This window comes from Zeus faber (assembly GCF_960531495.2).
Source record: "Zeus faber genome assembly, chromosome: 3".
Lineage (NCBI taxonomy): Eukaryota > Metazoa > Chordata > Actinopteri > Zeiformes > Zeidae > Zeus > Zeus faber.
The window spans coordinates 29275117-29288571 of NC_137190.1; the positions used below are offsets into that span (position 1 = coordinate 29275117).

Consider the following 13455-nt stretch of genomic DNA (forward strand, 5'->3'; position numbering starts at 1 on the left):
TGCGATGTCCATTTTCACAGTCAGACTGGGCTTGTCTGCTCGGGGGGTAATTCAAGTGAAAAAACACAAATTTCACACCCTGATAGTGTCATAATACTGCATGGAATATACCACTTTATGCACCATCCAATGCAGCTCAGGGAATTGCTTCAGATGAGCAACTTTTGATCTCCAAAACAACACCACGCGTTTGGAAGCTGACACACAGTTGATAAGAAAGTAAAGAAATGACGAGGCATTGTGCTGTAGCACCATATCCTGTTTTATTCACCAACGTTCAGCTAAAGATGAGTTCTTATATATTTTGTTTCTCAGCAGTGGAATAAAGCACTAAGAGCACACAACCATGTCGAGATTGATCATTATCCATTATATAGCAGATAGACAGACAGACAGACAGACAGACAGACAGACAGACAGACAGACAGACAGACAGACAGATAGATAGATGGACAAATAGATAGATAGATAGATAGATAGATAGATAGATAGATAGATAGATAGATAGATAGATAGATAGATAGACAGATAGATAGATAGATAGATAGATAGATAGATAGATAGATAGATAGATAGATAGATAGATAGATAGATAGATAGATAGATAGATAGATAGATAGATAGATAGGCAGACAGACAGACAGACAGACAGATAGATAGATAGTGCTTTATTCATCATTCAGAAATTGCAGTGTCACATCAAAATAGGCAATAATAATAAAGCAATGGAGTAAAAATAGAAAAAAGAAAATGGTAATCTCTGGAAAAATGTTCAAATATAAATAAAACCGTTAACTGTACCATCTTGCCTATCAAATACAACAGTCAAAAAATGTATACTTTTGTTGGTGTGATTTTGTTGATATATGACTCTTGTAATTGTTAAAACTATTTGTTTAACCATCAGCATATTTAAAAATAATAGTAATTATGCACTTCAAGTTCAAGTTCAAGTTCAAGAGGTTATTTGTCACATACATATACATACGGTCACAAATATATGCAGTGAAATGTCATGACACCCGTGATTAAGTTATGTCCCACAACATGCCCCCAACCCTGTAACGGAACCTATTTAGCCTGACAGGGTAAGAGAAAAAGCAGTGAGACGCATGTCAAGCAGGGAACGTCCTCACCAAGCCATCTCTATGGCTTTTTTATTATTTTTCTCGTCTTTTCAGCCTTCATTGAGTGTGTCACTCTCACCAACACAACCCTGTTACTCTGAATTCCAAAGTTTTCTTTCTTCATTTAAACAGTATAATTAAGTTTGTCCTGGACCTTGACAGTAACGCTACATCCCACAGCTAGCATCCATTCCTGAGAAAACGATAACATTAGCAGCATTAGCATTAACATGATTTGCAACCCTGTTACTGTAATCGGAGTAATCCTGTTGATACTTCATCAGCCAAAAGATATCTAAAATATCATTAAGTATCCTGAGCATTTATTTGTCACATTTATGTCATGATCTACAATCAAAAGTAATGTATCCATTCAACCCTATTTCTTTGCACCACCCGGTTACTATGAGTTCAATATTGTTATGATATCATTTCTATTAAAATCATCTTATTATTATTTTCTCAGCTCACGGGTTTTAACTATTTTGAGTATTCAATGTGAATTTGACTTTCTTTATTTAATAGTAAAGGATTTATTAAACAATATTTTAAAATATACTTTTTTTTTCAGGTTCATGGCACGTACAACAAATAAAACGTCTCATAAAAAGTGTACCGTTGATGACTGAGCTGGACAAATTAAATTATTTGAAGGTTCATTACCTGTTTTTCATAAAAAGTTAACAGAAAATTATAAAATAAAGTGTCAATTTTTCAAAAGTTGGGATGCCAAAACTGTCCTCCAATTCTGGGATGACCCCCCCCAAAAAAAAAAAAAACAGAAAAACAATAACAGCAACTAAAAAATAAATAGAAATGACTGAGAAAATAAACCACAAAGATTTGGCCTTACACAATAAAATAAATAATAATAAACAGTGAACCAGAAAAATTAACCTAAAGATAAGAAAAACAAGTATAAGCCTAAAAATAATAAATTAAGAATTTATAAAAAGTATTGAAAAATGTATAATAATAAAATAAAAAGAATAAATTCACAAAAGAAATAGAAATATGAACCTTAAAAAATACTGCATCTCTGCCTGCTCAATGCCACTTTAACAAGACGTGTGAGGACGGACACAACATCAGCTGTTTGGAGAGAGCCACTGAGCCCACTCCTGGGTTTCGATGGACTCTTTTATTCAAGATGGACACACCCCTCACACCCATTTCTCACCCGTAATGTTTTCCTAAAGAAGACTGCCGGGCAGTGGTATTCAAACTGTGCTGCTTCGAAAAAATCAAAGATTGAAAAAAATAAAGTAGGCCTTCAATAAATATTTTAATTTGTTTTCATTTTCTGCACCATTAGCCTGTGTGAATATAGGCAATAAAAGCCACAATGTGAATGTGACTGCTCAACCTGGTTTACTATAAACTACGTTAGTTTGCAGATGAGACATTTTTTATTTTGACTATTGTGCTCCTGTAAAATCCTTCATCGGCAGCCTTTTTACAAGAACCTGATTGTGATTGGTTATGTGAGGGTGAGATGAGCGCAGGGTTCTGATAGGCTGAACAGGTCAATGGTTGAAAGTAAGCTGAAGGTATTTACAGACACATTCTATTCAAATATATCATACTGCAGCAACTTGTCGCCGTAACCAATCACAAAAAACCACACATGTGACCAAGTCATTTTTCCTTGGGCAAGTCAAGTCACAGGTTATGTTAAGTCAAGTCAAGTCGAGTGCTTAGTTAAGTCAAGTCAAGTCCCAAATCAAGTCACCCCCACTTCTGCTGTTGTACCAGCACATCCCACAGATCCTCGATCAGATTCAGATCTGGGGAATTCAGAGGCCAAGTCAACACCTTGAACCTTGAACTCCCCGGGCGCGTCCACGTATGCTGCCCACTGCTCCTGGCTGTGGCCCCGGAGGAAGGACAGGCCAGGATGGGTTAAATGCAGAGGAACCATTTCACCAGCCACCATCCAAAAGCATGTGCATATGTGTGTGTGTATAAGCATGTGTTGTAGTGTGGTGTGTTGTGTGACAAATAAAGACTGTTTCTGTTTCTGTTTCTTAAATACAAAATGACCAACTTGATGACAATCATTTCCGCATTCCAACGACGATTTATCACATTTACTTCTCTGTCAGGCATACCAACAACAAAATGGTGACTGATTTTATCAATTTAAAGAAAATGGTGAAAAATATATACTGTATAAAAAAATGAAGGTGAAGAAGTTCTTTATTTACCTTTCTTTCTTTATTTATTGTTTTAACCTGTGCTGTCAGCATGCTGGCCATACAACACTATTAGTATTTGTATGTCATTGCATCTAGGACAGAGTTAGTCTGCAAGTGGAGTTCAAGTTCTCAACCTGCAATGCAACTCTTTAATAATTCTTAATCATCAAGAACTGCTGCAATAACTCTGTGCTGTGGATGACCTGTAGAATGACAAGAGCACAGTTTTTGGTTATAGAGAACCACCACCAACCCCCCTCTTTGGAGAACTATTTATCATGTTTGGGTCTATAAACAACTGATCACTACTCCAAGAGGGGGAGAATCACCACGGGTGAGACAAATAAACATAGAAACAAACAACATTTACACAAAAACATAAACATTGGATGACAACATGTATTGAAAAACAGTTAATTAGGTCCAGGAAAACTGGAACTACAACTGGTCACGGGGCCTCTTCCTGTCATATTTATGGCAGCAAATGAGAAGGAAAGGAGAGGGATGCAACCAGGAGGGTGCTGGGGTGCACTCCAAGCAGGTGTGGTGGTGTGTGTGTGATGGGACCGCCTGTATGTGTGTGTGTGTGTGTGTGTGTGTGTGTGTGTGTGTGTAAGGTGTCCACCGGTGAGTGTACATGACTTATCCCCATTGGTACTGGTGTAGAAGGTCGGCATTATGTCGCAGCGCCTTCAAGCAGCGGAAAGGGCCCCAAAGCCCCCCAAACTCCCGTTAGGCACCCTACGGCTGCAGGAAAGCCCTGAGTACCCTGCCCTGCAGCCACAGAAGACCCCCAGGCCCCCAGAGAAGCCAGAGGACCATGGAGCAACCCCCATGCCCAGCCCCAAGGAGCATTACCCAGTCCCAGGGACTGGGACTGGGTAATAACAACTGTCATGCTGTCTGTCTCAAATCTGCCTGCTTGCCCACATCTAACCCCGCTGTCTTCCCTGATCTTTCAAGAGTTCCCTCTGATTATCTGGACCTGAAGGAGGTGTTAAACAAGTCTCAGGCCATGGCGCTGCTCCCCCGCCGCTCCTATGAGTGCGCTATCAACCTTGTTGCGTGCTCCTCACCTCCCAGTGGTTGGCTCTTCTCGCTGTCGGCTCCAGAGACTAAGGCCATGGAAAGTTATGTCAATGAGTCGTTGGCAGCAGGGATTATCATCCCTTCCTCATCTCCAGCCGGAGCCGGAATCGTTTTCATGAACATAAAGGACAAGACCCTCCGGCCCTGTATTGACTACAGAAGTCTCAACGACGTCACAATAAAGAAAAGGCAGACAAGTGTGCATTTCATGTGTCCAAGGTGTCATTCCTGGGGTTCGTTATCAACACCGGAAGAGTTCAGATGGACTCTGGCAAGCTGCGGGCAGTCACAGATTGGCCTGTCCCTTCCACCCTCAATGCCCTCCAACGATTCCTGGGGTTTGCCAACTTCTACCATTGCTTCATTCGGAACTACAGCTCAGTGGTGGGTCTTCCTCACAGCCCTCACGTCCCATAAAAGGCGCTTTGTGAGTTGAAGGCGAAATTCACATCGGCCCCTTTTCTCACCTTCCCAGATCCTACTTTGTAGTTTGCGGTGGAGATGGATGCACCAACTCAGGGGTCGGGGCCATTCTTTCCCAGAGGTCAGTCAAGGATCAGAAGATGCATCCCTGCCTTGTGTGTGATATGCCTTGTTTCAGGCAAGTTGTCTTCCACTGAAAGGAACTATGATGTTGGTAATCGCGAGCTGCTGGCAGTTAAACTGGCTTTGGAAGAATGGAGGCACTGCCTGGAGGGGGTGGAGCAGCCCATTGTGGTCTGGACGGACCACAAGAAACTTAAGTACATCCGTTCGGCCAAGTAATTGAATTACAGTCAAGCCAGGTGTATGCTATTTTTTAACCGATTTGACTTACCAAGAATGGTAAGCCTGACGCCTTATCTCACCAGTTTCAGCCTGCCACGTCCTCAGCAGACCCTGAGGGCATCCTTCCACCCACCTGGGTCACCAACTGGGCGGAAGGTGGGTGGCACTGTCACATGGGACATTGAGAACAGGGTTAAGGAATCTCACTCTGAGTTTCCATCTCCAAGTGCCTGTCTTGTTCATCGCCTGTATGTGCCAGGCACTGTCCGATCTGAGGTTCTCCAGTGGGGTCACTCGTCGCATCTCACTCTGGGGTGAGATGCACTCTGGCCCCGCTGCCCCAATGCTTCTGGTAGACATCTATCGAGAAAGACACAAAGGATTTTGTTGCCACCTGTCGCATCTGTGCCCAGCTGAAGAATGTGCTACAGGCTCGCTTTGGCCTCGTCCAGCCATTGCCTCTGCCTCATCATCCTTCGTCCCACATATCCCTGGACTCCATTACCAGACTTTGTGGAGAGCAGGAAGCTGGCTCCCAGATTTGTGGGACCATTCCCTGTCGCCAAGGTCATTCACCCTGCGGCGATCCGCTTTTGCCTGCCCTGGTCTATGAAGATCCACCCAACGTTCTATGTTTCTATGCTCAAGCCTGTCAGAAAAGCTTGCTTCAGTCCAGTCTCTTATTCTGTATCCTGCCAGCCTGGTTCCCTGCCATATGGATTTTGGATTTACCCTTCGCCTGCCCCTTTTGGATTGTTAGCCTTACGGACTGGTTTCCTGGATTGACCTCCTCAACTGTCTTTTTCCCTGTCTTCTGCCCGAACATTAAAGAACTGTTGCGTCTATTTGATTGTGTATGTGAGCGTGCTGTTGGATTAAAGTCTGTCTCAGCCCTTACATGGATAATGGAAAACATTGTGTGTGGATACTGGAAACACACACACACACACACACACTTATGAAACAGACACTTTCGGGTGGGTATCTGTTTGTGGGAGGTGTGTGTGTGCGATTCAGTTCAACTCCTTGTCAAACCAGTCCAACAGGACGGGACGCCTCTCCTGTTGCTTATTTCACAGCAAATAGGCCTATCTCCTTTCAAGAAGCCACCACCTTCATATTTTGAATCCTTCGCTTGTATCTGCCTCTATAAATAACAACTTTTGAAAAACACCAGCCATAGTACTCTATGTAGGCTAAATTTAAAAAAAACAGTGTTTACACTGTTTTACCGAATTAGGGCTCTACTTGTATGTCTCTGTTGTTGTTGTTTTTTTTTGTTTGTTTGAATGCCAGGACAAATAACCAAATAAAAGTCCCTCTTTACACACCCTAATGTTAATAAAGTTTTCTGAAGATAGCAGGCGGCCAGGCTGGAACGAGGGAAACAGGGCAAGCTGCGGCAGGAATCAGAGGGGCAGGACAAAGAATGTGGCCCCGGGGCAAAACAAGGCCCGTGATTGGTGGAGAGGGGTGTCAATCACGTCGGAAAGCCACACCCCAAACGGCTCATCCCAGCCAGGCGCAGGTTTCTATGCAAATGCTCCCCAGTCCAGGCGCGACCGATTAGAAAATACCATATATATTTATGTATTTATTTTTAATCTGCCGATTGATCGCAGGTCGGTTTTTCTAAAGGACAACCATGGCCCAGAAGGGAAGACTTTTCCTACTGACTCTGAATTGTCTCGGTGAGTTTTATTCTCAAATAATCATGTAACTTCGCACCTTGTGCCACACCTGTTTCGGCACTGTTGGCCATTATTGAAGATAGGCCGCAATTTTTTTTCGAAGTCACATTTCCTCTTAATGATATTCTTCTTTCATATATATATATATGTGTGTGTGTGTGTGTATATATATATATATATATTTATATATATATATATATATAATGCTCATATTTTTGCTTTCTTGTATATACATTAATGATTTGTAATATATCATATTTTTTCTACCTATATCATTTCACTGCACCGCATGTGACAAACGAAAACAATCTTGAATCAGTTATTTGCTTTAGGTAGTTGAGTATTTATTTGATTTGGTAAACACAAGATCTTATTTACATACAGTGATCTCTGTGTATGTATCGCTCGCTTGCCATGTCGACGATACTAACTAATATATATATATATATATATATATATATATATATATATATTTATTTATTTATTTTTCAGTATGTCTTCTCAAGTCACAGGGTGGGGTTTTCCTTTGTATTCTCCAAAAGAAAATCTATTGGCATTAAAAAAAAAAAGCAAACCTCATACTGTTTGTCTCTCTGTGTGTACGTCTGCATATTTGGAAATGTGTTTTTAGATGATGCTTACGGTAAGCTTGTCGTAGCAACGTGATCGTTAACGTATCAAAAGTCTCTTGTGTACTTGTTCTCCCAGTTTTTTCGCTTGCCAGGGCGCTCGAGGTAGAGATCCCTCAAAAGGAATATGAGTTTGCGAGGGGAGACAACATCACGTTGCCCTGCAAATTCGCTGCCAAGAACACCGTCAACAAACTGGTGTTTGTCACCTGGACCGTAGAGGGAGTCAAACCCGGCTCTGCTGAGGTACAACCACACTCCGCCACCGACACTTCTGTTTATAGATGGTTCCCTCTTGTGTTTGCTCATTCTTTGTCCTTTGTTACAAGTAATGTTGAGTCCGTCAAAGTGTCTTTTCTTATTTATTTTTTTCTTCCCCTCAATCATCTCCTGTGTTTTTTTTTTTTTTCTCCCTCCTTCTGGACAGTCGGTGGTCCTCACCCACTACTACACCAGCGGCACCAAAACAACGGACGTCACGGGCAAGTACGAAGGCCGAGCGCAGTTTGTCGGGGATGTGACGAAGGGGAACGGCAACCTGAAGCTTGACTCCATCACACTGCTAGACAACAAGGTTTTCGAGTGTCGTGTCCAAATCCCAAATGACGACACCGGCAAGCTGGCCGACACAACACGGCTGGTAGTACTAGGTAACGGGTGAATTAAAGTCAATGGAGAGAATGCTCTAAATCAATCGTTAAAGATACTACTACCACCGACGAAAGGCACCTATAAAGTACAAATACACCTAATCTTAATTCCTATATCTGAATTTGTCCTTAGTGGCTCCATCAACGCCCGTCTGTAAGCTGGTGGGAAAAGCGGAATATGGCCAGAATATCAACCTGACCTGCCTATCTGCGGAAGGCTCCCCAGCGCCCACCTACAAATGGCAGAGTCGCGATGTCCGAAACATGCCTCGCGCTCCCCAGCCCAGGACCACTGAAAGTAAGTGTGTAAGTGTGTGTGTGTGTGTGTCCTGTAGTCAGTGGTTTACACTGTAACAATAAACTGTTGACTGGTAGCATTTGGGCTGAAAGAGGAACCGAGCACGGACGCATATTTTCTGACTATAATGGACTACATTACATTTTTTTTCCTCACCACTTCTCAGTGGGTGGCGTCCTGTCCCTCTTCAACATCTCCATTGAAACATCCGGATACTACACCTGCACATCTACCAACAAGATCCGCTCGGCCTCCTGCAACCTCACCGTCACGGTCATGCCGCGTACGAAACGGTCCAATTCCCAACACCTAGACTTCTCAATTTTCTGCAGTTACTTAAATCCGCTTATCTGCTCTTCCCCACTCCTCCCTTAGCGTCCATGAACATCGGCTCCACCGCGGGCATTATCGGCGGGGTTGCTGCGGTTTTGCTTATTCTCATTATCGTCATCTGCTGTTGCTGCAGAAAGAAGAAGAAGGACGATAAGGAGGAATACGCCTTGGGGTACCCTCTTTCTCTCACTATTACACACATACGTATCAGTACATGACATGCATTAGTCCCCCTCAAATGTCATTGAGACCTTTTTTATTTATATATATATCATTTTTTTATAGTTTTATGTGGTCTTTCAGGGTTTCATTGACTCTTTTGCACTTCTCCATATCGGCCTTTTTGGCTACATCTGCGCTCAGACTAGAAACAGGAAGTTATGACACTTCTCACTGGCGACCTACTGTAGGCAAAGTTACGCTCTGGATGTACTGCCGAAATAAAATGTGATATTACTGTTATTCAAAACATGTTTTCTTCACAAACATGAAGTTTGTGAAGTTTCCGATTTTTGATTCGGAGCGTAAACATTTTTTTAAGGTTTGAAAGTTTGCCTCATTGAGCTGCATTTAACCAGAGTGGCACGTTTCCTTCAGGCCCGGCGAGGAAAAATGGCAAAATATCCTTTTAAACTAAAGTATGTGTGTGTGTGTGTGTGTCCCAGTGCTCCTGAGGGGGGAGTGTATGACAAGGAGCCCTTGAGCAACGGGGAGGGTCCGCACGATGACCGGCCGGAGGAGGTGAGGAGCGACGACGACTACAGTGTGCGGAGCAACTCGGACCGGCGCGAGCGGGACTACGACGACCGGCGCGAGCGGGACTACGACGACCGCCGCGAGCGGGACTACGACGACCGCCGCAGCGATTACGACGAAGGCCGCAGCGACTACGACGAACGCCGCAGCGACTACGACGACCGGCGCGACCGGCGCGAACGCTACGACGACGACGACGACCGCCACTACGACGACCGCCGTTACGACAGCAGAGACCGCCGCGACGACCACTATGACGAGCCATACGACGAGCGAGAACGTGCCAGGCCCCCAAGCGTGCCTTCCAACAAGCCGTCAAGGATGGATCACAACATCTAAAAAGCCACAGTGGTTATCAGATATCAACTCCCCTCTTTTTTTTTTTACTGCCTTGTTCTCCATTAGCTGGGTCAGGTGATTGGCCTGTTAGTGATAATAATAGTGAGGTAACCTGTTACCTTACTGCTTTTACTGCAGGTTGCCTTTCAATACATTTTTGTACTTGTGTAAAATAATGTTGAACAAATGAGATGCGACACCCAGATTACCTGAGTTTCAGCCGTTTAATCCTTTCAAACACGTACGTTTTGTAGGCTACTGTACCACGCCACCAAGCTTTGAAAAGCAGCTCTTCCTGGGGACTCTAAGCCAGAAGGGACCCCTTAGGCGAGAGTGTTCCATCAAGAGGCCCTGGATTCTTAGCTGCATCCTTGAATCAGCCCTCGGAACTAAACTTCACACAGTCTGAAAGTATTTTCTGTATGCTTTTTATTTTTTTATTTTTAAGGCCGTACGCTCAGATTTTCGAGGCTATATCTGTTTCGGCTTCATGTTTGTTTGTTTGTTGGATAGTGTCTCGGTCAAGAAGGTGTTTCCAGCTGCTTGCGGCAGCAGAGACACTGTGTCCGAGCAGGCAGACCAGAGAAAACAAGGTCACCTTATCCATAAGCTGCAAGATGTGTGGGGAAAACCATTTGGTAGTTAGTAAGTCAATTTAATGTTCTCTTACAGGATGTTTTAAGATGATAATTTTACCAGGCTCCTCTTGTTTATGGTGTGTACATGTAGGTGGTAGTCCAATTGTGTAAGTACTTTGTTAAGGTTTTTTGCATCAAAGATGAAGCCAAACATCTTGTGATGCAAATAATCTGTCTTAAAATTATTACGGTTTTTATATTTGCTAGGTTTTTTTTATTTTTGTTGAGATATATATATATATATATATATATATATATATATATATATATATATATATATATATATATATATATATATATATATATATATATATATATATATATATATATTTTTTTTTTTAGGAGTGAAAGGTGACCTTTTATGTCTCCCAAGCCTAAGTCAAATTGGGTGTCCTCCTTGACATTTCACTGCATATATGTATGAAAGTATGTATGTGACGAATAAACCTCTTGAATCTTCAATCCTTAGAATTAGAACCACCCCGCATCCGAGTTTCTCCACCTACACTACTAGCGGGTCTGGTGGCTAAGAGCTAAGCATGGGAGGTGCTCTGTTGTTGGCTGCAGAGACCAGCACAAATCTTTTAAAAGAAAGAGGAGCTAATACCAAATGTCCGTGACAAAACTGCAGAGGAGGGAAATGTAAGTTATAAAGTAATTGTGTATTGTCCGTAACGTTAATCTGCTGCATGGATTGCTGCTTGTGGATTGCGCAAAGTCAGAACCAACTTTTAAATTAGGCCTTGTAGATCAAATATGAGGGAAGATGTAGCAACTTGGTTGCTTATTTCTCGCCTCAAATTTGTTCAAAAATAGATTTTGGTGGACTGATAAGGTGAAATCAGTGAAAGTTCATGGAGGCAATACAGTACAACAGAACCAGGAACTCAAGCTTAAAACCCATTGGTTCACAGAACTAGGGCCCTCAGGAGGGAGGCGCCACCCCTAAAACAGAGCGTCCTGGAGGCATGTTTAGGATGGCTCAAATGCATAATTGTGGTATTTTCAGCAAAACAAAAATTCAAAAACATGTTTTAGGGGCCTCAGAGACCTATATTAACTTGTTGAAAAGGTGCATAATAGGTCCACTTTGAAGTTGTTTTATTTCAGAGGCTACTGACGCTGTTCTACTTTTGTTGATAGTGAGGTTTTTTTTTTTTCACCCCAAAAATGTTTGGCATGTGTCTGAACGGTTAAGTTGTGTATTTTGCATTTCCCACTTCTCAACCTATGTATAAAATCAAAGAAAATCTATCAGCAACAGATTTATGCAACATACTGTGGAAAGATGTTTTGTTTTTTTGTATATCTCAACATTTAAAGCAAATGTATTCTTCATGTAATAATTGTAACTGTTTTATTTAGACTCAGTTGTAAGTGACATTATGTTGATATGCTGTTTATTGACAATTTTATGTATTCTATGATCTGGAATAAGATTTAATAAAAGTCGAACAAACTGAAAACCTTTTGATTTCTCTTTTTTTGCATGGAAAAGGAGGAAAATATGCAAACTGGTCTTTAGATGGTGCCGTTTGACAGGCGCAGTTGGTCATCTTTCCTCCAACACAATGCTGAAGATGAACATAGTAACAGATGGAGGGTTTAGATTAAGGGGTAGAGCAGGTATGATGATATGGAAGAAAAAGCAGTGACGTTAAAGCGGAGATTTAACTGTGTTGGGTGGCAGTCCAAGAATTCCATTCGAAACGGCAATGCTTCTTTATTTTATTTCCACCATCTGGTTTACTTTCTCTTCTCTTTCTTTAATGTTTTGTTTTTTTGTTTTGTTTTTAATTGCTCACTTGAGGTCATCGGGATATTTCTCAAATATTGGATTTAAAAAAATGAAGGATTACCACTTTAATGTTCATATATTATACTGCGCTCCAAAGACAACATTGCTGCCCGTATATAGTTTGCCAGTCTGACCACTTTGAGCCAAAAGGCTATTGGAAGAATGTTCTGTTGATGGATGAGTCGAAAATATAACTTGGCGAAAACCATTCCATGACAACAGAAGAATCGCATTCCTCTCTTGGAACACGGTGGCGGCAGCATTGCTGAGAGAGAACCGTGAAACTGGCAACCTGGAGTGCCAATCATAACCCCACAGCAGGGCCCGGGCCGTAAACGGTTATATTGTCCATTAGCCAACGAAGAAAATAATTGTTCATATTAATGATATCAAATATAATCAAGCACAAAATATAACTTACATGCATTACAACATCAACACGTCATCGCGATCTTGACGTGTCGTACCAAAAAGTGACCGTCCGCCGAGAACGTGTTGCCGTCCGCTGGGTGGGCTAGAAGCTGTCAAATATAACCCTCATGAATGAAGCCAAGTCATTTTGAGGCATAAACAACCCTTCAGCCGCAAGGTAGGCGCTGCAACCATTCAACTTTGGCAAAAGAAAATGAAAAACTGCATTCTGTGGTTTGGGAAGTGCAAAACTGCCCTTTATCAGTTGCATTGTCCTTTAAATATATTTCAACTGGTAAAAGGGACAGGGTTGGCTGTAATCTCTAAAATATAACCCCTATGAATGAAACCAAGAGATTCTGAGTCACAAATAACCTTTCAGTGACGAGGTACATGACGCATATCACTTTTTGGAAAACAGTTTTTTGGCGGACGATCAATTTTTGGCACGACACCTGTCGCGTCTCTCCGATGACGTCAGCAGATGACGACAGCAGAGTCATGCGTTTTAGAGCGACCCAATTTGGTGAGAAAACCCCCCCCCCTAAACTGGCAACCCTAAGTGCTAATTATAAGCCCTCAACAGGTGCCCAGCCATTCCATAGTGTCCATTATCCAACGGAGAAAAGTATTGATAACATTATATGTTACCTTCGAAACCAAAGCCACAAGTGGGTGTCCCAGCCTCCACTCACTCACTCACTCACACACACACACCCACACCCACCCC

The 13455-nt window shown here is 42.3% G+C and overlaps 1 protein-coding gene across 1 annotated transcript; it reads left to right on the top strand.

Annotated features, from left to right (window-relative positions):
• Positions 1–6742: 6742 nt before the first annotated feature.
• Positions 6743–10718, top strand: gpa33a (glycoprotein A33 (transmembrane), paralog a). The gene is made up of 7 exons (XM_079998080.1): positions 6743–6873; positions 7582–7748; positions 7930–8152; positions 8286–8450; positions 8617–8733; positions 8826–8955; positions 9449–10718. The coding sequence occupies exons 1-7, from the start codon at positions 6828–6830 to the stop codon at positions 9876–9878; spliced, it is 1278 nt and encodes a 425-aa protein (XP_079854206.1). The 5' UTR covers positions 6743–6827; the 3' UTR covers positions 9879–10718.
• Positions 10719–13455: the final 2737 nt, after the last annotated feature.

Coding starts and splice junctions, on each gene's coding strand:
- gpa33a (XM_079998080.1), top strand. CDS start 6,828: ATGGCCCAGAAGGGAAGACTTTTCCTACTGACTCTGAATTGTCTCG. Junction 6,874..7,581: donor ACTGACTCTGAATTGTCTCG/GTGAGTTTTATT, acceptor TTGTTCTCCCAG/TTTTTTCGCTTGCCAGGGCG. Junction 8,956..9,448: donor AAGGAGGAATACGCCTTGGG/GTACCCTCTTTC, acceptor TGTGTGTCCCAG/TGCTCCTGAGGGGGGAGTGT.